At 35.6% G+C, this 26340-nt stretch overlaps 1 protein-coding gene across 1 annotated transcript; it reads right to left on the bottom strand.

The window, feature by feature from the left end:
• Nucleotides 1–19736: 19736 nt before the first annotated feature.
• LOC126721325 (protein trichome birefringence-like 25) lies at nt 19737–23801 on the bottom strand. Its single transcript, XM_050424376.1, has 3 exons — nt 23310–23801; nt 22219–22502; nt 19737–20545 (listed from the first exon to the last, which is right to left on the bottom strand). Exons 1-3 carry the CDS (start codon nt 23584–23586, stop codon nt 19760–19762), a joined length of 1347 nt encoding a protein of 448 aa, XP_050280333.1. The 5' UTR covers nt 23587–23801; the 3' UTR covers nt 19737–19759.
• Between the last annotated feature and the right edge of the window lie 2539 nt (nt 23802–26340).

Below are 26340 nucleotides of genomic sequence, written 5' to 3' on the forward strand. Positions count from 1 at the left end.
CTTGTGTTAGCCTAGGTTTGTTTTATGTTTGTATTATAAGCATGATAGGTTGCTAGTTTTATTGCTTGGTTTCTGAAAATTCAAATATGTGTCTAAACACCCTTGAACGTTTAGACCCCCAAATTACAACTTAACCAATTCAAGCATTATGTCAAACAACTAGTGTGCGGAAAATGAACATAAACTACAATATAGAATTGGATAAACTATCTAAGCCAAATTAAAATCACAACCCACAGCAGATAATAAAAGGCAAAGATAAAAAGGGAAGGAAGATACAAATACAAAGACAACACGCGATGTGTTATCGAAGAGGAAACCGAAGCCTTCGGCGTAAAACCTCTCCGCCGCCCTCCAAGCGGTAAACAATCCACTAGAAAATGTAGTTGGGATACATGGACAGCAATAGACCCTCCAAGCCTAATCTACCCAGTGCACCTAAGCCCTTAAGCTTCTTGCTCCAACGAGGTTGCGCCGAACCTTTTTCTTTTCTAGCTTCCCGGATTCCACTACTAGACCGTAGCATCAACCAATAAAGATTGGCTCCTTCCTAACTGCTTCCCAGAAATCCAAACAGCTCTCTCACAGTAATGAAAATGGTGAGAACCAGGTTTGGTAAGATGCCTCTCAAGAATTTGACAATGGAGAGGAAGAGAGTTGAGGAATTTGAAGGGACTCTAATGTATAGATTGCTGGTGAATCAATCTTGTTTTTTCTTTAGGGTTTCTCTCTCAAAATTCTCTCTGGAAGCTCTCTTACAATCGTGAGTAAAAGAGGTATTTATACTGGAGTGTGAGAGGAATGTGAAACGTCAGGTTTTACAAAACAGGGGTGGCTCGCGGCTTGACCTCGCGGCTTGACTAAGTCGTGAGATCCAGTCGCGAGATAACCGTATAGCCAGTTGTCCTGTTTGGTCCTGTAGTGCTCCAGCTAGCATGACTGTTCACCTTCCGACTTGCGTGGCACGTGTGCTACGTTTGGCAGCTTGCAGCCGCGAGTCACCCGCGAGGCCAAGCCGCGACTCTCTGTTTTCTTGCACACTCTTGAGCAAACTTCACTCTATCTCACTCACTACCCTTACAACAAACCCACCTAAATACAGGGTTAATAAATGCTGAAATACAAGCAAATTTGGCACGGAATAAAGCCAATTAGATGGTTGAATAAATTCAACCTTACAATCTCCCCCTTTGGCTATTCCGTGACAAAACCCTAAAACAGACTCTAGACTTAACACGTGAGTTGGGAACAGTTGAACAAAACTCATTCACACCTAACTCTAGAAGCTGTGAAACACTTGAATCATATGAACATAAGACTCCTGAAACACAACAATACACCATGATCATTGTTAAGCAGAAAATCGTGAAATGCATATGAAACAGGCAATATGTGATCAAGCAAAGATGGAGTTAAGAAACAAACCATGGCTTGATCAACCAAGTGAACACCACAAGGTAGTGATCACAGTGCTCATTCACACTTGGAATGAACACAAGGACATACAAGTTAACAAGCACAAGGCAAGATACTTGTATGCTCAACACTCAACCAATGCATAATACACAAGGTATATGCATCTAGGAACAATCCTACAAGGGCACAAGAGTGACAGTACATAAATCAAAATGCAAGACATTCAGATTGAAATACTGATTTCAACATGGCATAAAAGGCTGCATTAAGCAAGGTACAAACCATAAAGCCTACATGATATGCATAAAACATTAACCCTAAAAGCTTACAAAAGCATATGGGTACAAACACAAAATATCCTGAATAACATCATCAAAATATAGAAAAGATTGAACCAAGAGTATAGGTTATGAGTTAGAAACAACTATACACGAAAACCATAGTGTATCAAAACCATATAAACATCAAATACCCAAAAACATAAACCTATAAGTTTAGAGGATAAAACTTAAAACAAAAGTATGACAAAAGTATGTGTGTACTCCCCCTATCACTATGCACACTTCCCTTTGAACTTTCTCCCCCTTACTGAATGCTCTCCCCCTTTTTGGCACGAATAGCTAAAGGCTGTCGTCCAACTTTTGTTGAATAGCGTCTAACTGATTCTCCATAGTCTCGAGACGCATTTGGACATGGTTGTTTGTGGAGTAGAGAAGTGCCACAATCTCATCAATGCGTATCTGAATATGCTCAAGTAAACTGCCCACTCTATCAGTATGAGAAGCAGTCTGTGCTTGCGAGGTACTAGCTTGTGGAACTTCAGGAACAGCATGCGAAGTAGATGTGGTATGTGCAGGTGTCTCTGACTCAGGGGCAGATGGAGTAACCGAAGAGATGTGTGCACTCTTTGGTGTTTTAGAGGAATGACTTCTGCTAGCTTGAAGAGTGTACATGGAAATAGGACGCTGACGGTCAACATTTTTCCATCTGTAGGAGGAATAATGCCTTCACGAAGAATGAGCTTCATGATGAGACTGCAAAATGGAATGATTCCTCGAGCTGCAATTCGAACCGCGGTCTTCCTCAAGGTGTAATAGATATGAGCATATATATCAATGGGGGCTCTTGTAATAAGATCACAAAGGAATAGAGCTCTCCCAAGATTGATGAATGTAGTGTTGGACAGTGGGTAGAGATTAGTGAACATGATCAACTTTAGTGTGGTCAGCTCTGGTGCAAACTTTGCGGTGCTGATGGATGTTCCTGTATTGGATACTTCATGATCGGATCCTAGGATTTGTAGAATTTCTTCAACCTCTGGAGTTCGATCATTGTAAGGAGTTAGATCCACATTCTGAGGTTCAAATATGAAAATTCAAATATGTGTCTAAACACCCTTGAACGTTTAGACCCCCAAATTACAACTTAACCAATTCAAGCATTATGTCAAACAACTAGTGTGCGGAAAATGAACATAAACTACAATATAGAATTGGATGAACTATCTAAGCCAAATTAAAATCACAACCCACAGCAGATAATAAAAGGCAAAGATAAAAAAAGAAGGAAGATGCAAATACAAAGACAAGACGCGATGTGTTATCGAAGAGGAAACCGAAGCCCTCGGCGTAAAACCTCTCCGCCGCCCTCCAAGCGGTAAACAATCCACTAGAAAATGTAGTTGGGATACATGGACAGCAATAGACCCTCCAAGCCTAATCTACCCAGTGCACCTAAACCCTTAAGCTTCTTGCTCCAACGAGGTTGCGCCGAACCTTTTTCTTTTCTAGCTTCCCGGATTCCACTACTAGACCATAGCATCAACCAATAAAGATTGGTTCCTTCCTAACTGCTTCCCAGAAATCCAAACAGCTCTCTCACAGTAATGAAAATGGTGAGAACCAGGTTTGGTAAGATGCCTCTCAAGAATTTGACAATGGAGAGGAAGAGAGTTGAGGAATTTGAAGGGACTCTAATGTATAGATTGCTGGTGAATCAATCTTGTTTTTTCTTTAGGGTTTCTCTCTCAAAATTCTCTCTGGAAGCTCTCTTACAATCGTGAGTAAAAGAGGTATTTATACTGGAGTGTGAGAGGAATGTGAAACGTCAGGTTTTACAAAACAGGGGTGGCTCGCGGCTTGACCTCGCGGCTTGACTAAGTCGTGAGATCCAGTTGCGAGATAACCGTATAGCCAGTTGTCCTGTTTTGTCCTGTAGTGCTCCAGCTAGCATGACTGTTCACCTTCCGGCATGTGTGGCACGTGTGTTGCGTTTGGCAGCTTGCAGTCGCGAGTCACCCGCGAGGCCAAGCCGCGAGTCTCTGTTTTCTTGCACACTCTTGAGCAAACTTCACTCTATCTCACTCACTACCCTTACAACAAACCCACCTAAATACATGGTTACTAAATGCTGAAATACAAACAAATTTGGCACGGAATAAAGCCAATTAGATGGTTGAATAAATTCAACCTTACAGTTTCTTTTTCTGTTATGTGTTTTTGGGCTAAGTTTTTGGGCATGTATGTGTGTGTATGCTTCATGCATGCATGCGCGTACTCTTAGCTTGCGTACGCATACAATTGGGATGCGCTCACATACCCTATGTATGTGCACGCACACTCATGCCCAAAACTGATTCAGCCCTTCCTTGCTTTTATTTGCTTTCTTTCACATGTTTAGGCTCTGTTTGGTCTAATTTCACATGTATAAGTCTTGGAGTCAGTAGAATAACATGTTTTGGGTTGTTTAATTGATAGATTAATTGTTAGGGTTTATAAGTGATTGAATTCCATGAACATGCATATGAATTTGAACATGCATTGATACATAGGTGTTGTGATGTAATGAGGTAAGTCATGCAATAAGCCATATGAACATGCATTTGATTGTTTGAACATGAGTTGATTAAATATAACAATATGCTTGGTTGAATGCCATGACGTTTGAATAATGATTATGCTTGATGTTGTCTTGTTAATGTTATTGTCTTATAATATATTTGTTGCCCTTGGATAGATATGAGTGTTGCTTTTTGATAGAAGAATCTAGGGTTTGGGGATTATATATCATGTTGTTTGCTTTAGATGCATGTTAAAGTGTATGTGAGTTTAGAATAACATATTAGAAGACCCTTCGATGAGATTATGATGTGGAACTCGATGAGTGGAGGCCGACCTACAGATCAGGTGGGGTTGGGTGCCTAACACCTTCCCATCCTCATACTTAAACTCCATACACGTGCTTTAGTAATGATCAGTCCTACAAGAGCGCTATATTTATGATTCATAAACTTAATTTAGGTGGCCACTCCATTTACACCCTCTACCCTAGGCCGAGGCATACTTCCTATGAGGAAACCACTACCACCCAAAGTGATGGGGGCACTTGCGCCCATAGGCGTGCTTGTAGGAATGCAATTCTTGTGAATACTAGTTTGGTAAGACGGAATGTACTGGAAAAGGATAAATGTGAGTATTATAAGCAAGATCTTGAAGTGCATCATGCTTTATGGAAATGTCCATGCTTATCAGCAATGTGGGACTCAAATCAGCAGTGGAATTTTCCCAGAACCAACCATATTCCGCGGTTTGTTAATATAGTTCAATAAGTTCTGGATGCTGGAAGAGACACTAAAGCTTTTTCTATGCTCGTGTGGACCATTTGGAACCGTAGGAATCAGCTTTGGACTAGTAATAGCGACCATCAGATGACCCAAGTCGTTCCTAGTGCTAGGCAAGCTCTCACCAACTTTGTTCGTGCACTCCTAGTCATAGCATCTTCTTCCTTGGATAGAAGTAATAATGGGGTCAATTGGCGACCTCCACCTTCTTCAATCTTCAAAATAAATTTTGATGGGGCGGTTTTCTAGGAAGTGGGAGAAGCAGGTGTAGGAGTGGTGATTTGGGATGGCTTAGGGCTGGTTATAGCCTCCATTTCTGAGCAGAATTCCCTCTCTCGTTTGATTGCCGAAGTAGAAGATATGGCGGCAGTGAGAGCATTAGTTTTTGCTAAAGTGGTTGGTGTCTATTTAGTTATTTTGGAGGGCGATTCAAAGATAATCATCAACGCCTTGATAGACGAAGTTGATTCTTTTGCATCCTATAGTCACTTGATTGTTGATGCTAAAATACTTGCATAAGCCTTCGTTATTATCAGTTTCTCTCATCTTAGAAGACAAGGTAATTATGTAACTTATAACTTAGACATGTTAGAAGTTTACTAGTGTGGATGGAGGATGTTCCTCCACACCTCAATATTGTAATTTTAGCCAATTTGGCTTTTTAGTCTTAATAAAATTTACAATCTTCTTTCTAAAAGAAAAAAATTAGACATATGCGTGGAAAATTATCTTATTCAAGTTGAGCACATGTTAAGCTTGCATATTTATTCCATGTGGGACTACAATATTGAGGCACAGGATATGCCTGACTATTTCCCAAAATTTTAGCACATACCCATGCACAACAAATAATACACAAGTGTGGGAAATCATCTTCCTTCATTAAGCATGTACACGTATCTCATATGTTAAACTATTGAGTAAAGGTAATGGGACAGTATGCAAAATTATTAATTTGTTGAACCGATATTTTAGTGTCAATAATCTCTTTTCGGAAGAAATTTCAGAAGTAATTAATTAATTATGAAATTCCACATCTTTAAAAATATCCCGTCTATAACAATGTATGTAGTCTCGGTTTAAAGTGTCCAATGATAAAACTAAAGGTATGTTTGGTTTGGTGGATTTTAAGGAGGATGAAAAAAAAAAAAAAAAAAAAAAAAAAAGAGAGAGAGAGAGAGAGAGAGAGAGAATGGGGAGGAAAGAAATTTAATGGAGTATTTGGTTGGGTAGATTTATGAAAGAAAAACTAATAGAACCCAGATGTTTTTTCTCCAAACCCATCAAAATGTTCTCTCTCTGTGAATTAAAGAGAAATGAAGAAAAAACCTGAACAGAAAAGAATGACCAAAAAACCCACGTGACCAACCGTATACATTTCAAACAGTATTTGTGTTTTTTTTCTTTCGTCTTTCCATAAAAATTTCAAACCAATCGGGCAATCCCACTGCAAAATATCATTAAACTGTTCATGTGGTACTTGACGAAACACACAAAAGCATTTGTTTGCAATTTAATATTAATTTTTTTTTTAAATTTCCTTTGGTTTTCAACTTCTCTGTTTTTTGGTTTTTTCTTTTCTTTTTTTGTACTTCTCATTGAGTTTTTTTTTTTTTTTTTTTTTTTTTTTTAGGTTTTTTTATTATTTGTTTTGGTTTTCTTTTTTGGTTCATCCTTTTTTTCCCTCTAATGTGTTATTTTTATCTAATAAGGACGTGAGAGTAAATTTGTATTAACTACATTTTTCATCCTCTTATTTTTCTTTTCAACCAAATAAAAGAGTTTTTCATCTCAATACTTTTCCAACCAAATGGATCCTAAGTGTGCGTTTGGAACGCACATTTTCCGTGCGTTCTTGCGTTTTGCTAAAAATAGTAGGCCCCGGCATTGTTCATGGGACCTGCAAGTAGTTTTTTCAGTAAAAAAAAAAAAACTTTTAAACTAAGTCTCACGGCACTATTCACATATTTAAATATTATTTTATTACAGTATTTTCAATTTTCAATTTTTAATAATAAACAGTATCCTAACACACCCCTAATGTTTTTCTTTCTTTTTGGGGTGGTGTCCCACTACAACCCCACATTAAAATCAATAAATCAATTCATGAGCAAGACTAGTTTTGGGATATGGACAAGAGAGAGAGAGGAAAATAATTTTTTATTCAGTGCGGAGAGAAGAGTGTTGAATATTTTAGTATAAAAATTTGTTTTTTTTTTTTTTTGGTCAATAAGGAAATAGCATTAAACTAGGAATTAACAAGTCTATTATAACACAATCTAGCTTTATCATTAGTTAGAATTCTTTCCATCACAAGCGGTGGGTGCAACAATACAACAAAAGAAATTACACTGCTTGCACCTAGTTTGACCATTGCATCAGCACATTAGTTGGCCTCCCTAAAGATGTGCTTTATCTGCATGTTGGCCTCACCAGATTCCTGCAATAAAAATTTGTTTACATAGCGATAGTGACTCTCTAGGTGTGGAGAGCCACTAAAAAACTCTAAAGAAAAATCAACTATAAATGAAGAATACTGGAGGATGATTTTTTGGGTGTAGTTTCCAAAATAATGGTTTTCAAAAACTCATAGGAAGTGCTCTTACATGTAAGTTGCAATTTGATAAAAGATTTTATTTTATTCTTAAATTTTTTATTTATTCCCATTGGAAACGGATAAAAGATTTTCCTCCTTAACAAAATGTCAAGGAAAATTTTACAAGAACGAGTTTCTCAATTTCAGGGTATTTTTTTCTTCCATTTAGCAATTTAGCTTTATCAAAGAGAATAAGATCTACTGATCCATCACTTGACAATTGTTTTGTAGTGTTTCTACTAAATTTTTAAAAACTCTTGCCGAGAAAATTTTAAATTTTGACAATTTATAAATACTTTTGAAATTTTGATACCAAAAAAAAAAAAAAAAAAAAAAAAAGTAATAGAAAGATGACTTCTATTGTTGGTTACCCAATACCAAGGTTGGTTCAATGAATAAGTCGAGTGAGGCAACTGCTTAAGGCCCCCAAACAAAATAAGAACTCCAAACTTTAACCAATAGAGATATCTATTTACTTGTGAAAATATTAATTAGGTCCTAAATATTAACCAATAAATAAAGAGTAATTTTTTATTAAAGAAAAACAATGCCCCAAATCTATATATAAAATAATAGGTGAAGCAGAGAGAGTGTGAAATTGAATTCCAAATTAGAACTCTAATTTTGTGCCATGTGTCTAGAATCTGAAATTGAAGTTGAATTTTTTATCATGTGGCTAAATGTATGTGTGCTCATTTTCATTAAAACCACTTCTATGTATCGGGTCAAGTGGGTTACTGTGCTAATTAAGTTTTTTCTTGATTTTGTAGTCAAACGTGAAAACCAAAGAGATTAATATCGGTGATAAGAACTTGGTTTGGGTACATTGCATAATTTCCAAAAAGATAGCAAAGCTAGAGTTTGCATCTTTGTTATAAATTGCTTACAAAGTTTGCATCTTTACATTTGCACTGAGTTTCGGATTAAAGTGCTTTCTTCTTGATTCTGACACTGAGTTTTGTTTACTATTTACTTACAAAGTTTGCATCTTTACATTGTTATAAATTGCTAATATGTGATTAGATGCACATTATGCCTAAAATTCACTATCCTTATATTTGGCTTTTTATTTAGGTTGGGCACCTATGGATGATACTTTTTGTAGGCTGCAAAGGAACTTAGTGATCAATGGAATCTCACACGAATTGGAGAGGACCCGACTGTAGATGTCTGGATGGCAGATGTGAGTCACTATGTTTTTAAAATGTTCAGTGAAGGTAAAGATTATGAACAATGTAAATTTTCATGAGAGAGATTTATTATTCTATATTTACGTAAGTTTGGTCGCCTTCTTGGAGTGGATCACTCCACCCTGTCTTTCTACTGGAATTTTTTATTTAGATTGTTGCAATTTAATTCGAAATTTTATTTGAATTTTCCTATTGTTGTTACTATCATATATTATCATTCCAAATTTTCATTCCAATTTTACTATACACGTGTACAATCTAATTATTTTTAATTTTGCTATCATGTGTAGAAGCCAATGAGATGAAATTAATAACACATTAAACACTCATGCTTTGGGAATTGGTAGTACCAATCTAAATCCATTGGACTTGCTTCGTGATAATACAACTATGAAGGATGTATAAAAACACGCACAAACTCATCTTTCTATAAAAAGAGATTAGAGAGAATTTCTTTTATCAGCCATGGAACTTCAGAGGGTTTTTTTTTCACACAAACGCCCATCATGTTACAAAATGACTCATCGTAAAACTACAAAATGAGTACAACTCTGAGGATTTTTTTTTTTTTTAAATTTTAAATTTTTTAAGCTGCGAAAATAGAGATTGAAGATTCAAAAGCGTGAATGGATCTTTTGGATAAACATTGTCACCAAGGTTCATCTTTCTGTGTAAAATCTATATACTGCTAAGTTTTGTTAATGGAATTTTCTAGTTAATAATATGAATTTAAACTTAACTAAGCATTTTAAACATGAATAAACTCATGATTAATAATATATTCATTCCTGTGCGGTAGCACGGGGCTACATACTAGTAATAATAATAAACAACCTAAATTTTAATCAATGAAGATATTGCTTCACCTGTGAGCTATGCAGATAATTAATTAGGCTTCAAATATTAACCAATAAATAAAAAATAATTATTTGGTAAAAGGAAAAACTTTTCATTAAATGCGTGTGAATAATCATTCCCATTCTCTATGGGAGGTTTAGAGTGTAGTATTTTTTTTTTTTTTTTTTTTTTTTTTTTTTTTTTTTTTTTTTTTTTTTTTTTTTTTTTTTCAGAATGGAGTAGTACTTGTTGATAATCTATTTTGTCCAGCTTTAGATTTCGATAGAAGTTTTAGCCTTGAATTAAAGGATTGCATGGGTTTAATGGTTAAACCTCATTTTTTGTTGATTTTTATTAATTTGATTGAGCTTAAATTGAAATCTAACTATGCGATTAGATTAATTTTGGTGTTATATTTAAAAACATGAAATTTCAAGTAATTTGATTGGTCATGGGAAAAGAATTAGACATGATTTGAATGAGATATCACTAATTAAATGAAATTGCCCATGTTGCATTTTAATTGTGGAAAAGGTATGTAATTTTCTATGGAACACGTGCTAAAATTTTAATGTGATTCCCATGGAAAATTAGTACTAAATATATCATTTGAGTCTTTTTATTTAAGCATGCCATTAAGATTTTTGCATCAAATTGATTAAAAAATTTAATTAATTTTCATAAATTACATGCCCTATTTTTATCCGGATTCATTTACTTTACCGTATTTGTCCTTTTATTTTTATTATGTCATGCATGTGATTTATTTTAAAATCAAATTAATTTCATTTATTTAATGAGCATGTCAAGATTTATTGTTGAATTTATTAATCCAGTTCCTTAAGTGCACTGCACATGGGTAATTTATGACTTTGATCTAAAATTGCTAGAATATTCTGGTAACACGTGCTATTTTTATCCGAAGACTCATCTGGCCATTTTTATCCATTTTCTCAAAAATTCTAAGAGAGCCCATATAAATATGACTCTTTCTCCTATTCACAAGGATCCTCCTATTCACAAGGATCGGCATCCAAGAGGCCCATATCCCTGGTCTTAGAAATCCCACTTTACCCATTCCCACGGGCTCCTGTGTCTTTCCCTCTGTTTTTCATCACATCAACTCCTTCCATTACCAAAACATCCATCCGAATCTCCAATACAGCTCCTTCCTTCATAAAAAGGATCCAAAATAACAACAGGACAACTCAAAACAACCATCACCTCAATCTCTCCAAAGCTCCGAGAAGATAACCCAAGAACCCATAAAAATCCAGCCTTTTTCTTAACCCAAAGACAAAACCAATAACACAAGAAAGATCCCACCTTTTTCCCACATTCTCCCCAGCATAAATCAGCAACCATTTGATCCCCAAAGCAAAGCCAAAAACACCAGAAAAATCCTTCTTTTAATCTTTTTTCACCTGCCTAAATCCAACCCTTTTCACTGACTCAAAACTGCAAAAACTACCCACACAAAACAGCACAACCCAAAGCGACAGCAAACACAAAAAGCTCCCTCCTTTCTTTCATAAATCCGAAAACACAGCCATACAACCTCCAAAACCCCAGACACAGAACCAAAGCATAAAACCAAGAGATCCCTTAAAGGTCATCCCTTTTTCATCATCCCAGCAACAACAAACAACAGCAGCAGATAATGACAAACAAGGAGAAGCATAACAAACAACAAAAACAGAGAACAACAAGATGGGTAATATCATTTCCTTTTCTCTTTTTTTCCTGTGTCTACTTGAAACCAATTTTTATGAACATGCTCGTATCATTTGATTCACACAAGCATGCATTTTTCAACATTAAAGGTCATCTTTTTTCTTTTCTGTCAGTTTCATACTTGCTTATGCTTGGACACAGATTTCTCATACGCGAGGTTGCATTTCAAATGCAACACAAATACACACACACAGCCATTTGAAACAAACCCCAAACCCAAAAAAATCCCACCTTTCAAAACTCAAACCCACAAACAACCATACAAGGAGAAAAATTCGGCCAAAAATAAGAGCAGAATATAAATGAAAACAGAAAAATAAGAAAGAGAAATAAGAGGTAGAGAGAAAGAAAGAGCAGAGAAGTAGCGGCCACCCTCTGTGGTGGTGCCGTAGACACCCATCCCTGTTGGTAGTGGTATTGGTATTGGTCATGCGGGCTTGTCCCTTGTGGAACCCAAGAGCTGACAGGATGAGAGAGTGGGAGGAACTCTTGAGTTCGGCCATGGAGGTTTGGCTAGGATTGGGTTTGAATGAAAGAGAGGAAGAGGTTTGGGAGCGAGGGACACGTATTAGAGAGCTTATTAGGAGTTTAATCCGATAGTCTTTGCAAAAAATAAAATAAAATTAAAAGAAAATAAAGATGAAAGAACAGAGGCTCTTCTTTTTATTTTTTTATAAATATTAATAATTTATATTTATTATAATTTAGATTTTTTTTAAACAAATAAAAATAATAAACTTTAAATATAAGCAGTAATTACTTTTTTAGAAGGTGAAAGAAAAAATATGTTAAAATTTAGAAATTTTCTTTTTAAATTCAAAATAAAATTTATTATTTGATCTACTTTATTTTTAAATGAAGTTACTTTTCATTTAATTAGGTAGAGTATTTTTGAATTAAAAAAAACTCTTTTTATAGATAGATAGGTGAAGTGGACCAGGTCAGACTTGGTCCAAAGACCACCAGGTTTAAGCCCTAAGCCCACATGGAAGTTCCCAATTCCAAATCAACTCATCAAGGCTCAAACCTACTTTAAAATTCCAAGCCCAGGTCCAAAACTTTGTCAAGCCCAAACCTAAAAACAAAAACCAGCCTTTGCACTTAAACCCATCAGTTGCTTAAAATCAAGCCCAACGCGTGAGTCCACAAGCTAAAAACACAACTTCCTAAAATTACAAACCAGCCCCAAATCTTTTTAACATTACCATTTTGACCCAAAACATTCCAAATCACATTCTCAACCCCAAATATTTTCTGAAATACCTTTTTGACCCAAAAATTTTCCAATTATACCCTCTCACCCCAAACTTCCCAAACGAAATTGCATTTTGACCCTAAAACCTCAAATTTTGCACAAAGGCCCTTGAGGTCACCAAAATGGTTGTTCTTGTTTTGCCAAAATTAAAATGATTTCTTCAAGATCAATAATTTGTCAAATGACATTGTTTTCACATCCTTAAAGAAACGTAACTTTTGGGTTCTTATCATTTTTTTTGTTTGTCTTTTTGCATAATGAAAAATAGTTTAGAGAAAAGGAATTGCAAAATTGCATCTTGTATGCTATGTTATGGAGTGAAGTAAGTTTTACTTAATTCCTTTTGCATCTTGTAAAGGTCATGCATTCATGTGTCACCCCAAGGTAGGTTGTAAACGTCATGCATCTATATGTCATCCTAGGATAAGTGCATGCTATTTTTCACATGCCATCTTAGGATAGATACATATCACTTCGCATTAGTCACTTTAGGATACGTACAAAACTCTCCCCTGTAGGAGCTTCTCTCTGAGAGCCCAGTCTCTCCTTTCTCCCTCGGCGTACGATAAGCTTCAGTCGCTATCGTGCGCACGAGCTTTTCACTGCCTTTCTCGTGAGCTTTGCTTCGGGAAGTGGCTGTTTCTTGCCTCCCTGTGCCCATTGCAGTGGTGTGGGTCGGATTGCCTCCTGTGTGCTCTCCTTTCTCTGCCATTCTCGTGAGATTTGCTTCGGGAAGTGGCTTTTCTTGCTCCTCTATGGTTCCTTGCTGATATGCGGGTTGGATTGCCTCCTGTGTGAGGTGGTTATCATCTTGGGTCTGGTATATAGTTGAAAGTTGCTAACCCATGAGAGCCCTTGCTTGGAATTGCCGGGGTGCTTGTAGAGGCCCGACTATCCGAGCTATAAGCGAGCTAATCCGTGAGTCATGCCCGGATCTAGTCTTCCTATTTGAAACAAAATTAAAGTCAACTGGTATAGATAAGATAAAATCTAAGCTGAATTTTTTTGATTCATACTGTGTGGATGCGATGGGCAAAGTAGGGGGTTAGCCCTATTTTGGAGGATGGGAGTGGATTTGGAGGTGGTGTTCTCTGATGGTAATGTTATAGCTGCATTAATTTACTTAGACCCGGCTAGATCTCCTTGGCTATTATTCTGCATTAATGGTCCTCCTCGAAGCGCCAAAAGGAAGAGATTTTGGGTCAAACTTGAAGAGATGGTGAAAGCATTTTCAGGGCCATGGGCTGTGTTTGGAGACTTCAACAGCATTAAAGAGTTAGGGGGAAAAAAAAAGGAGGATCCAATGTCTCTGAGAGTTCAGTAAACTGTCTTAGAAGCTTCATGAACAACACTGGGGATCTGGGATTTTCTGGGCCAGCATTCACATGGACAAATAGAAGAGAGGGGCTAGCTAATATCAAGGAAAGACTAGACCAATGTTTTTGTGATCATGAATGGCAATCAATCTTCCCAAAAGCTGGAATTAGACACTTAAGTAATTCAAATTCAGATCACAACCCTATTCTTATGGATACATATATGGAAGATATAGCTCCAGATTGACCTTTCCGATTTGAAGCAATGTGGACCAAGGAGGAATCAAGTAAAGAGGTAGTGGAGAATGCTTGGCTAACATCTGTAGAGGGTTCTCAAGGTTACAAACTTGCTAGAAAGCTGGATGCCACCAGGAGGGACTTGAAAAGGTGGAATACAAATTGCTTTGGGAATTCAAGAGAAAGAATTAAGGAGCTGGAGGCAAAAATTGCTCGGCTACAAGTCTCAAACCCTACAAGGGAAAATCTTGAGCTAGAGGCATCACTGAATTTGGAACTTGATGATTGGCTGGAAAGAGAGGATCTAAAGTGGAAGCAGAAATCAAGAGAGTTATGGACTAAGGAGGGTGATAGGAACACAAGATTCTTCCATCTTTCCACATTGGTTAGGAGAAAAAGGAATCGTATAAATGAAATCAAGTTGGACGATGGAACATGGATAAATACAAGGGAGGAAATCCAAAACTATTTCAATGAAAATTTTAAATCCTTGTATCAATCTGAGATCAATGATGTCCCTGAAGATTTAGAGAATTTAGTTGAGCCATGTATTTTGGTGGAAGAGAATGAGGAGTTATGCAGAGTTCCTTCTAGAGAAGAAATTCGGAAGGTAGTTTTTGAAATGAAGTCTCTCAAGGCACCCGGACCTGACGGTTTCCCAGCTTTGTTCTATAAACATTATTGGGAAACTGTGGGTGACCAGATTATTTTAGCTACACAAAGTTTTTTTCGAAATGGAAGGATTCTGAGTGAGCTAAATGAAACATTCATTGCTCTTATTCCCAAGAAGAATGGCTCGTGCAACTTCAATCAATTTCGCCCTATCAGCCTTTGTAATGTTTGCTATAAGGTGATATCTAAAATCATTGTGAGCAGATTTAGGCCTCTCTTATCTCGCATGATTGACCCAGCTCAAGTGGCATTTGTCCCTAATAGATGGATCGTTGAGAATGTAGTAATCGCCCAAGAAGTTGTGCATAGCTTCAAGAAAACAAAGAAGAAGAAAGGTTTTTTGGGCATTAAAATTGACTTTCAAAAGGCTTACGACCGAATGGAATGGAAGTTCTTATCTCTGACTCTCAAAGCATTTGGGTTTAGCAACAAATTTACAAATTTGATCTATCAATGTTTGTCCACTGTGCAATACTCGGTGCTGCTTAATGGTGGTAAATGCCCAAGCCTTACCCCAACTAGGGGCCTTAGACAAGGAGATCCACTATCACCATATTTGTTTATTTTGGGAAGCGAAGTGCTAATGAGGCTTATTAGTAGAAAAGTGGATCGTGGGCAGCTTACTGCAATAAAAGTGTCTAGTAGGGCTCCTCCCATCTCAAAATTGTGCTATGCAGATGATGTTATTTTATTTTCCAAGGCCAAGATGTTTGAATTATCTTCGCTCAAGATTTGCCTAGAGAAATATTGCTCATGGTCAGGGCAGAAAGTTAATGTAGAGAAATCTGGATTTTTTCCCTCTAAAGGGGTAAGCCAGCAATTCTTAAATCAAATAAAAGCTCGTTGGGGTCTCAATAGGCTCCCACCCAATACGAAATACCTGGAGGTTCCACTTTTCTTCACTTCTAGTAGATGCAAGGATCTTCAACCAGTAAAGGAAAGATTGGAAAATAAATTGAGCGGTTGGAAAAGTAAGAACCTATCATGGTCAGGAAGAGCCACCCTTATCAAGTCAGTTGCTCAGACCATTCCAGCCTATCATATGTCAACCATCCAATTCCCAAAAGCTCTGTGTGAGCAATTGGATGGGGTGATAAGACGGTTCTGGTGGAACCCAAAATCAAGAGAGGGACAATATTTGACCCCAATGGTGTGGTCATCCTTATGTTGGCCTCAGAAGGAAGGTGGTTTGGGCTTTAGGAAGGCGTGGGATTTCAACCAAGCTCTTCTCTCCAAATTGGCTTGGTGGACACTGTCAGAAAAAAAAGTCTTTGTGTTACGATATTAAAAGCAAAGTATAAGGTTAGATCCAACTGGTTGAACCACCAAACAACGGGTAGCTCATCTCCCACTTGGAGAAACATTGAAGGTCCAAAACATTTTATAGCTCAAAGTGCTTGCTTTCAAGTTGGTAGTGGGAATTCTATTAGAACCTGGCTGGATCCGTGGATTCCTGATTTACCTTCTTTCATCCCTCGCCCAAAGGAAGGCTCTAATCCAGACAGTGCACTGATTATGTCTGAACTCATTAATCCAAGTCATAATGGATGGGACTATCAGAAGCTCAGAAACTTATTCGATGAACAAACTGTCAAAGCTATTCAGAGAATTCCTATTTCCTTCCACCCACAAGTTGACAAGTGGATATGGATTGTCACTTCTAATGGGCAAATATCAGTGAAATCAGCTTATTGGCTTGGCCGGAGAGAGAACCCGCCTACTACTCAAGATGTGTCAAGGGGAGAAATTTGGAAAACCAAGATTCATGAGAGACTAAAAATGCATTTATGGAGGATTGCAGCAAATTGTCTCCCTACTAAATCCTTGTTGGCTAGATATATTAATATTGGAGACACGACTTGCTCATCATGTGGCATGGAAGAAGAGACTTGTCTCCATCTATTTGTTAAGTGCCCATTGACTAAAGCTATTTGGTTTAACAGCCATTGGGGGTTCAAGGTTGATGGTCTGGGTCTCTCTTCCTCCTCCCAATTCATTCAAACCTTAATCTCTCCTCCGAATACAGTTGGGTTGAATTCATCTAATAAGGCAGAGTTTTTACTACATGGTGTAGTGATATGTGATGTGGTATGGTAGTTAAGAAACCAAGTTCAATTTGAGGGAATTTCTCCCAATTTGGATGGGATTTTGTTAAAGCTATCCAAATCTGTTACTGAGTTTAGGAAGGTTCTTGAGTCCTCGTTAGGGTCTTCAAGCAATAGGATCCAATCAGTTTGGTCTAAACCAAATAGGGACACTATTAAGATCAATGTTGATGCTGCCTGCAACATTGAGAGTTCATCCATTGCAGCTATAGCTAGAGATTGGAGAGGGGAAGTGGTGTTTGCTTGTTCTAAAAGAGTAAACACCACACTCCCTCTCCAAGCAGAGGCGGAAGCTATAAGCTGGGCTTTCAACTTGGCAGCAAACTTGGATGTTGACTCCATTTCCATTGAGAGTGACTCAAAGACTTGCATTGATGTGCTGAGGTGTCCTAACCAAGATGTTCCTTGGAGAATAAAAACCATCTGCTCTGATGTTTTAGCTTTAAATTTGAATTTCTCTAATTGTAGTTTCAGTTGGGTGGCTAGAGAAGCAAATGTTGCTGCTCATGTATTAGCCAAGTGGTCTTTGTCAAACAACTACTTTGGCTCTTTTGATGTGGGGTTGGGGCCTCCTTGCTTTGTTTCTATTATTAGAGCTGAGGCTCTTTCCTTGTCTGTGTAGTTTTGTTGCTGGTTTAATAAATTTGTTGGTTCATCAAAAAAAAAAAAAAAAAAAGGATACGTACATGTCATTTCTCACATGCCATCTTAGGATAAATTATGCATGTTATTTTTACGTGTTATTTTAGGATAGATTACATGTCATCCTAGGATAAGCTTGATCATTACTTCATTTCACATGTACATGCATGTCATTTTTGTTTAAAAGCAAATGCCAAATATTTTAAGTTGTTCTTTAAATAGTGAGTTTCAAGATTAAATTTGAAACAAGGAACCATCCTTTTGGATAGCCATTTTGGAGTGCCTAACACCTCTCCACACATAATTGAACTTCCAAATCTTTGATGTCTGGTTCAAGAGGTTCTTTTATTTTCTTGTTTATCTAAAGAGCCCTTAAGAGTTTCTTAATTAAATTAGGAAATAAAATCAATTAGATTTAGTGACTAATCACACCTTAAGAGTTTCTTAGTTAAAATATTCACTAACACATACCTCACCCTAGTGTTGCACACAGGCACACACGTTGTGCATTTTGAACCAAATACTCCTCGTCAGGTGAAAAACCCTCAACGGCTGGGGGACAATGTCAAGCGTGGGTTAAAATCCAGGTACGATTAAATGTGTGTGATTAACCATTCCTATTCTTTATAGGAGGTCTAGAGTGTAGGTCTCAATAATCTTCCACGTGTAAAAGCTGAAAAGTCACTTTCTATCACCCTCTCAACGAAACAAAACAGAAATTAAATCACAAAAAAATTTCAATCTCAAGCCTCAATCTTCTTTGTACGGATGAAAGGATAGTGCTTTATATTTTTAAAATAAAATTAACTTCCAAAATTGTGCTCCAAACTTTCTTCTTTGTTGAGCGTTGTTGTTGAGTCTGCCCATTCGGGTTTCTTTTCTAAAAGCTCAGTTTCCTGTTTTACTTTGCTTTGTTTTATTCACTTTCTCTGAACTTTTTCTTTGTGCATGCTTTACTTTAAAGTCCTCATATTTTGATACAAACATTGATAGACCTCTCTCTCTCTCTCTCTCTCTCTCTATATATATATATATATATATATGTATTATAGAGTTTCAACGACATTCGCTTCTATGATTTAGCTCTTTGTCATCAGATTAAAATATCAATCGGTTTTTGGTATAGATGGAAATTGGACCACATCTCTTTTATTTAATCATTAAAGATTTTACCAGTTGAGTTAAGTAGAACTCACTATTTTACAATTTTATTTACTTACAAATTGAGGTAGGGGTAGGGATGGATTGGGATAGCATAGGTTTTATAATAATAATAAAAAAGCTATAATTTTTTTTTTTTTTTTTTAAGTAATCACGAACCACTACATTTCATACTTATTTATTACATTTCTTTTTAGAATAAAATTTCAACTTCAATTTCTTTGTTTCTTTACGGGATGATCCACATCCAAAAATTCTATGTATTATAAAATGTTAGTGGAACTTGAAAATAAAAACTGAATTACAAGTTTTACATCTCTAAAAGTTAAATAAAAAAAGAAAATATATATATAGATGAAAAAAGATTATATCAAAAGTTAAATAATATTTAAATACAAGAAAGAGGCCCCACTTGGTATTATTGTCTTAGGGATAAGAGATTGAGCCCGGCCCGATCATTTCAAAGGTCCTCAACAATAATCTCGTGATGTCTAAAGCAGCTTTAATATATAAGTCCTCATCCTAATGTAGAATTTATTTTACCGACTAGGTTTTGGTTTCATCGTGGATCTGGTGTTTTTAATATACCCATAGCTTTGTTGCTTCATCATCCAAACTCATTTTTCTATTTTAATACATATTTCTAGTTGCAAATAGGAATTGTCAACAATTTCTAGTTAAAACACTACTTTATCTTTATTTACCAAGAAACAAAAGGAGTTGTAACAATCAAGGTGTGGCAAAAAAAAAACTTCTCAAAAAAAAAAAAAAAAAAAGTGGCAAAAAAATATAATTCTGTAATGCACAATCTATGCATTGTGTGGCCAATGACTCCCTAGCTAGCAGCTTTCATATATAAATCAGCGTGCAGAGAACCATTTCTGGAGAACACAATGAAGGCTACCTCCTCTCAAATGTTCAAAATCAATAATAGCAAGGGATCTTGAAAAGCCAGATAAGCCAAGGCCAAGAAAAATGATCATCTATATTTTTCACCATTCACCACCAATTCCATCAACAAGTCATTCCAAGAATCTATTGGCCCAGGCAAGCACCAATGAAGACAGTCATTCTGAACTTCAGCATTCTTGTCCTTTGCAAAAGGTTGGAATTGCCTGTAGGGTCCTGGGTGCCCATCAGGCCTCAATACTGAAAGGCGGGTTGTATCTAATAGCTTCAAGATCACCCCATTTCCAGACCCAACTTCGACAGCTTTTTCAGCCTCTTCCAATTCAATGTCACGCATTATAGTGTCTGTATCACGCATATCAACCTCACCCTCTTTGAACGGCATGGTTCTATTGCAGTTTCCTCCGCTGAACCATTCACCATTCTCAAAATGGTCTGGGGTCGTAGTTCTGAAGAAAACAAATGCCTTATGGTCGTTGCTTGTAATGAAGTTGAGAACCAGCTGAAGGGCCTTGCGATATGCATAGTCAAATCCTAGTTCTGTCAAGTTCTTTCCAGGGCAGTAATGACAGCCTGTGATGTTATTGTTCTCATGATAAATTGCTGTTTTGAGAAACCATTTTCCACCAGCAATAACTGCATAATCAAAATCTTTATATTGTTCGGTCCATTTTTCATCAAGTTTGTCAAGATATAACTGGATTTCTGATGAAGAAACTCCATTCAAGTCCTCAAAGATAGCTGCTTTAATGAGGAAAGGGGTCCAAATTACAGAAAGAGTGAAGTTGTGAGAAGGAAAGTGCCATCTTTTGGACCGGTATTCCTCATCGTGGTAGACCTCAACTGCTTGTTCCACCTGTGGCACACAATCACCAAATTATGTCAGGTGGGACCAAATTGTTGATAACGTATTGCCGAGAATATATATACAAACGCTCGCTCTAGAATATAAAAAAAAAAACGACAGAAACCATTCCAGATCGACGGTAAGGATTAACTAAACATGTCAGGTGGTGGTAGGTCCTAGTATATGATAATGATATGGGAATTTTGGAAGATTTGAGGTCTTTGGGTACCACAGGGGGATATCTACATCAATAGAATAGAAATACTAGTCTGTCTACAGAGACCTCTCTCAACATATTCTATAATGTGGACAATATAATTCAAATTGAACGTGTACACTTACTGATAGTGGAGAATATGAGGGGAATAAAGCAGAAACATGAGCATGACAGAGATATTCAACTAAAGCCATTTACATCGACAATGTATTGTAACTCTCTCTCTCTCTCTCTCTCTCTCTCTCTCTCTCTTATTTTTCTGTTTTGGAAAAATGATTTACAATGCAAATGTTAGAAATTAAATGGAGACCAAACTGGTAAACTACTCAACAACCGAAATACAAGTATTATTACCACACGAAAATAGAGCAAATGTAAGCTTTGGTCTCCCGTGTTTCTTTCTTCCCTTTTTCTAACCTGAAGACTTCGTTCAAAGTGAAACTATACTAATTGACACAGATAAACATAGAAAAACCAAAAAATAGTAATGTATTTATCAATAATTATTAATGTTCAAGAGAAGCCATATGGTTGGTAAACCTGTTCAGATTAAGACACCACAACCACTTCAGAACAGTAGTCTAACCATAATAGTGGCAGCTGTCTTCCACAAATGAAATCAACACTGATTGTTGAAGTTGGATTATGAGTTCCAAAATGATCTAGCAGCATATAAAAGAAATAAGACACTGTTTGAATATGTGAGATGATAGAAGAAGAAAAAAAATGAGAGAAAATGGAACGAGGATTGAAATTTTCTTTTTCTTTTTTGGTAGATAATGATAAATACTAATTTCCTATAATCTATCAATAATAATAAGGCTAATCCAAACTAATTTATTTGAAAAAATAATAGTAATTCAAATAAATAAAGCACATAACATGATTTTTTGTTATTTCATTCCACCATTTGTAATCTTTTTAAAATGAGACCAAAATAGAAGAGATCATGTCTTACACGGATGATTTGACAATATTATTCCTCTAGTATATGAAAAATAATATTCACAACAACTAAATTAGCAAGTTTTTATTAATTCTCATATGAATTCACCATTTCATCATCTACTATTCACAACTTGATACATCATTAGTTGTTAAATATATTGTGAAAATTGTTGTGATGACTGATTGAGATCTATAACTATAAGTCAATTCACTTTAGCAACGGAGAAGTGGCTATAGTTCCAATAATTGTCAAAGCTAGTAAAAAAAATAGCAATAGCATTAAGGCACACCCGAAATGATTATAGCGCTAAAGCAATCTACTTAAAATTTCACTAAAAAAAGAAGCAAACTACTTAAGATACATTTAAACAGTGTAAGACTAATTAAAAAAAAAAAAAAAAAAAAAACCTTATTTTCTAAAGGGCAGCCTAGAAAATGGTAGATTACAGAGTTCATGTGTCAAAATCTAATATTTCAAAGCATATACTTAAAACTCCTAAAAAAATTTAAGGAGTACCTGAGAGAGGATGCAAAGAAATGACTGGACATGGTTACGAGAGATGGAATCACCAATAAAGGCCCATGACTTATTCCTCATAAGATCAAGAAATCTCTCAGAATTGAACCTCGGTAATTTACAGTTCCGTGGATTCCACCTCCAGTACAGGTAACCTGAATCAGGACGTCCATTACTCATACAATTTTGATGACCCTCAATCACATGGCAGCTCTCATTAGTGTATGCTGGACCTGATTCATCAGCTATCCAATCTCCCATGAAAATGTCACATTTTTCTGCAACTGTATTGCGTATAATAATATCAATACAACCATACAAAGAATTAAACAAACAAAAAAATCCACTAAAAAGTTTTCAAGGTAGTGAGGTTAGTACTTCTTTATCTTTTACCAAAACTGACAACTTTTTTTGTTTTTGTTTCGTATATAATATATAAAGAGAGAGACTTAAAGACCAGTTTCTTTTGATGGAAAACACACACTTCAATGACATGCCAACTCCAAAACTGCTGCGGAGCGACTTAAAGACCAGTTTCTGAACACCTAACTACTGAACAACTTTAGTTTAATGATCCAGCTGGACTACATTGGGAATAACATTAAACAAAAATGTTTTTTTTTTTTTTTTTTCCTTCTAATCTTTCAATTTGAACTTTCTCATTTAGTAAATTTGCTAAACTATAAGGAAATCGCATAATTTTTTTTTTTTTTTTTTAAATGTCAAAGAATGCCAAAGGAATTAGTTTAGAAACTATTTTTATAAATATTCAAACATAAATTCAAGAGAGAGAAGAATGCCAAATGATGAATTATCATTTTCAAACATAAATTCAAGAGAGAGAAGAAATGCTCAATTGGAAATCGAATATCCAGTTATATTTAAATTAATTTCTAAATAGCAAAAACAGTGAATTGAACCAAAAAAATATAAAATATAAAAAAGATGGAAGAAAAAAATCAGCCTACTATCTTTATAAATGGGGACAAAAAAAGAAATAAAGAACACCAATTTTCAAAATGAATTCCCCTTTTCTCATTCACGGATGTCTTGAAACAATCAAAAAGTAGGAAGATAGAAAATTTCCTCACCAATCTCAGATGTTTGAGTTTCATTTTCAGGAAAAACAGAAGTAAGAGGCGGTTGAATTGGTTGAGAAACAACAGGGGACTCTGTTTTTGGCTCTGCTTCTGCAAGAGGTGGTGTGTGAGTCTCTTCTAGGACTGAAGAAATTCTGATTGAATCAGAGGAGAAAAGGCGAAAAGCGAGACCCAATAAGAGAATTGAGACACCAAACTTCACGAAGATATGATTGTGTTTGTAGTGCAATGATAAAGGTTTCGAATCCCACCTCATTCCCTTCCCCATTTGGTGCCAGAAAGACCAAGAAAATCCCTGGGAAGTTAGAGAGAGAGAAAAAAACAAAAAACAAAAAACAGCAATAGAAGATGAACGAGTTCAAAGTGAAATGGTTTTGTTTTCGCCACAAACCAAACGATGTTTTAGCATGAAAAAGGTTTACAAACAATGACATGTTGTCGACAAGCTTGCTTGGCTTGGGGATATAAGGATATTGCAATCAGAGAGACGCAATGTTGTTAAGGCGGTTTTCTTCGCCTCAATAAATTACGTGTATATATATATATATATATATATATATAAGAGCTGAATAATTCATTAAAAATTATTTTCTTTTTTAATTTTATGTATTTTTTTTTAAGATACACAAGTATAAAAATAGAAAATAATAATGAAATAAGATGAGAATAACTATCTATGAATATGTCAAAACTTTGCACTTGATTACTTATTGGACGCTTTTTATTCTTTTTGTGATGTTTCACATAACTTTTTAACATAGAAATATAATTAATATTTTTTAAGAAATTTGAATGATTATAAAAACAATTGTAGATTTCAAAAAAGCTTACTCATTGTTCTATGAAATCTAATTAAATAAGTTTAATAAATGAAAAAGAGAAAATTTAATTTTTTTTAAATTAAAACTAATAGAAATTAAAAAAAATTAATAGAATATTCTTTGAAAAATCTTTTATTTCTATTTCATTTCTCTCATTTCCCTATTCCAAATAAGTTCAAGAAAAAAAAATTAAGAGAAAGAAAAGAAAAACAATGTTAAACTTTGTAATTGCCCGATGAATATTAAAATTTGAGAATACGATTTTTGTTTAATGTATCAATGTACTAAACACATTAAGATATCAACACATGTTCAAAATTAGACATTTGTCCACATTTTAAAGTGTCAAATGCATTATCGCACATCTTTGACGTAATGGTCACTCCATAAGGATAAGTGATTATGGGGTGTGAGGGGAAAAAGTCGAGGTTCAAATAATATTAGCCCAAATAATAACAAACATAAACTAAACAAAAATAAGAAAAGACCAAACAACAACAAGTGATCTAATTATTCAACAAAAAGTCTACTATAAAACAAAAAAGATAAAAATCGCTAAATATTTAAATTTGTAATTTGTTTAACCTATTCAATAAAAATAATCTCTAATTTCATTTTTTCCTAAAAAATGGTACCAAGAAAAATATTGTGGTTGTCAGTTCTCTTTGATGGTGATGACAATTATATTCTTTTTAGTTTTGAAGTCAAAAACAATTTTACTCTCCTTAATAACTCGACTCACAATTATAATAAATATTCAAGTTATCGCTTTATTATATTTTATATAATTTAAATTTATTAGTGACCACTCAAAAAAAAAATTTCCTAAAACCACTTCGGGAGATAGCTATGTATTTAATGGACCAAAATTCAATAGGGTTTATAATTGTATTCACCTTAAAATTTGGTTATATGCATTCCCAATGCAAATATAGAAAATAAATAAAGACAAAAATATTTAATTTATATGGGGTACGTCTGAAGTCGAATATATGTCTGTTGTGTAGATCAAAGTGTTATGGATTTGGTCTCTGATTATTTTTGTTGGGAGGGGAAACACAATTAGATTTAGTTCTTTTCTTTGAGAAAAAGGTAAAGACACTTTATTACGGAAATTCAAGCTGAAGACTCTAATCAGTTCTCTGTCGTCGTGTAATCTATTAAGGGCACAAACAATCTTTCTCAAACTAATCTATCATACAACTCCTCCCGCCCCCCCCCAAAATATTTTTTTAGTATAATAATTGAGATCGGATTGATAAAGTACAGCTGGCTAGAACTTTATCTTTTGTGTGTAGTAACCAGTAACATCACATCATACGCGGACCACCACGATCGTTATCATCATCACCATCTGGACAGCACGCAAGCAACTCAGAGCATTCACGGTTCGCTGCATTAAAAAAAAAATAATAATAATTTAATAATAATAATAAAAAAAACTTTTAACAGAGTTTAAAAAATTATTTTATTTATTTTAATAATACACTTTACAATTTATAATATATTCAATATAAAATGTTGTTTTTTATTTTAACTTTTATTTAAATATTCTTTTTTTATTATTTTATTATATTATTTTATCTCTCTTTTCTCTGTCTCTCTTTTTCTCTGAAGAGAGAATGACCATACCACCACCAACAAACCTAAAATCACCACCATTGCCACCCATGACCCCCAGCCAAAACCACATCACAAACCCACAACTTCCATATCACAAACACCGATCCAACCCAGCCATAGCCACCCACTACCACAACCACAGCCACCTCACTGCAAACTCTAATTTTAAAAAATATTGTAACAACAACAACAACTACCACCTTAACAACCACCACAAACAGCCACAAAACCAAGCAACCCACCACCCATGCAATCCACCATTGCCGCCACACACACACATTGCCCACCCACTGCCGCCCCAATCAAATCGAACAAACGCCGACCAAAATCGAAAAAATTAGATCTAACCTAGCCACAAACCCACGATAAGCAAAAGAGGAGAGAGAGAGAGGGAGCAGAGGACGATGAGAGAGAGATGGAGAGTCAGAGTAGAGATATGAAGAGAGAGATGAGGAGAGCTTTGGCCGTGGGCTGGTAGTGGTGGCGCTGTTGCATGTCGCCACTGTCAATGGTGGCCCTTTCATGAGCTTCGGCCATGGTTGGTGGCTAAGTCCGGTTAAGAGAGAGAAAGAGAAGTG

Source organism: Quercus robur, chromosome 4, assembly GCF_932294415.1.
Source record: "Quercus robur chromosome 4, dhQueRobu3.1, whole genome shotgun sequence".
In the NCBI taxonomy this organism is placed as follows: Eukaryota; Viridiplantae; Streptophyta; class Magnoliopsida; order Fagales; family Fagaceae; genus Quercus; species Quercus robur.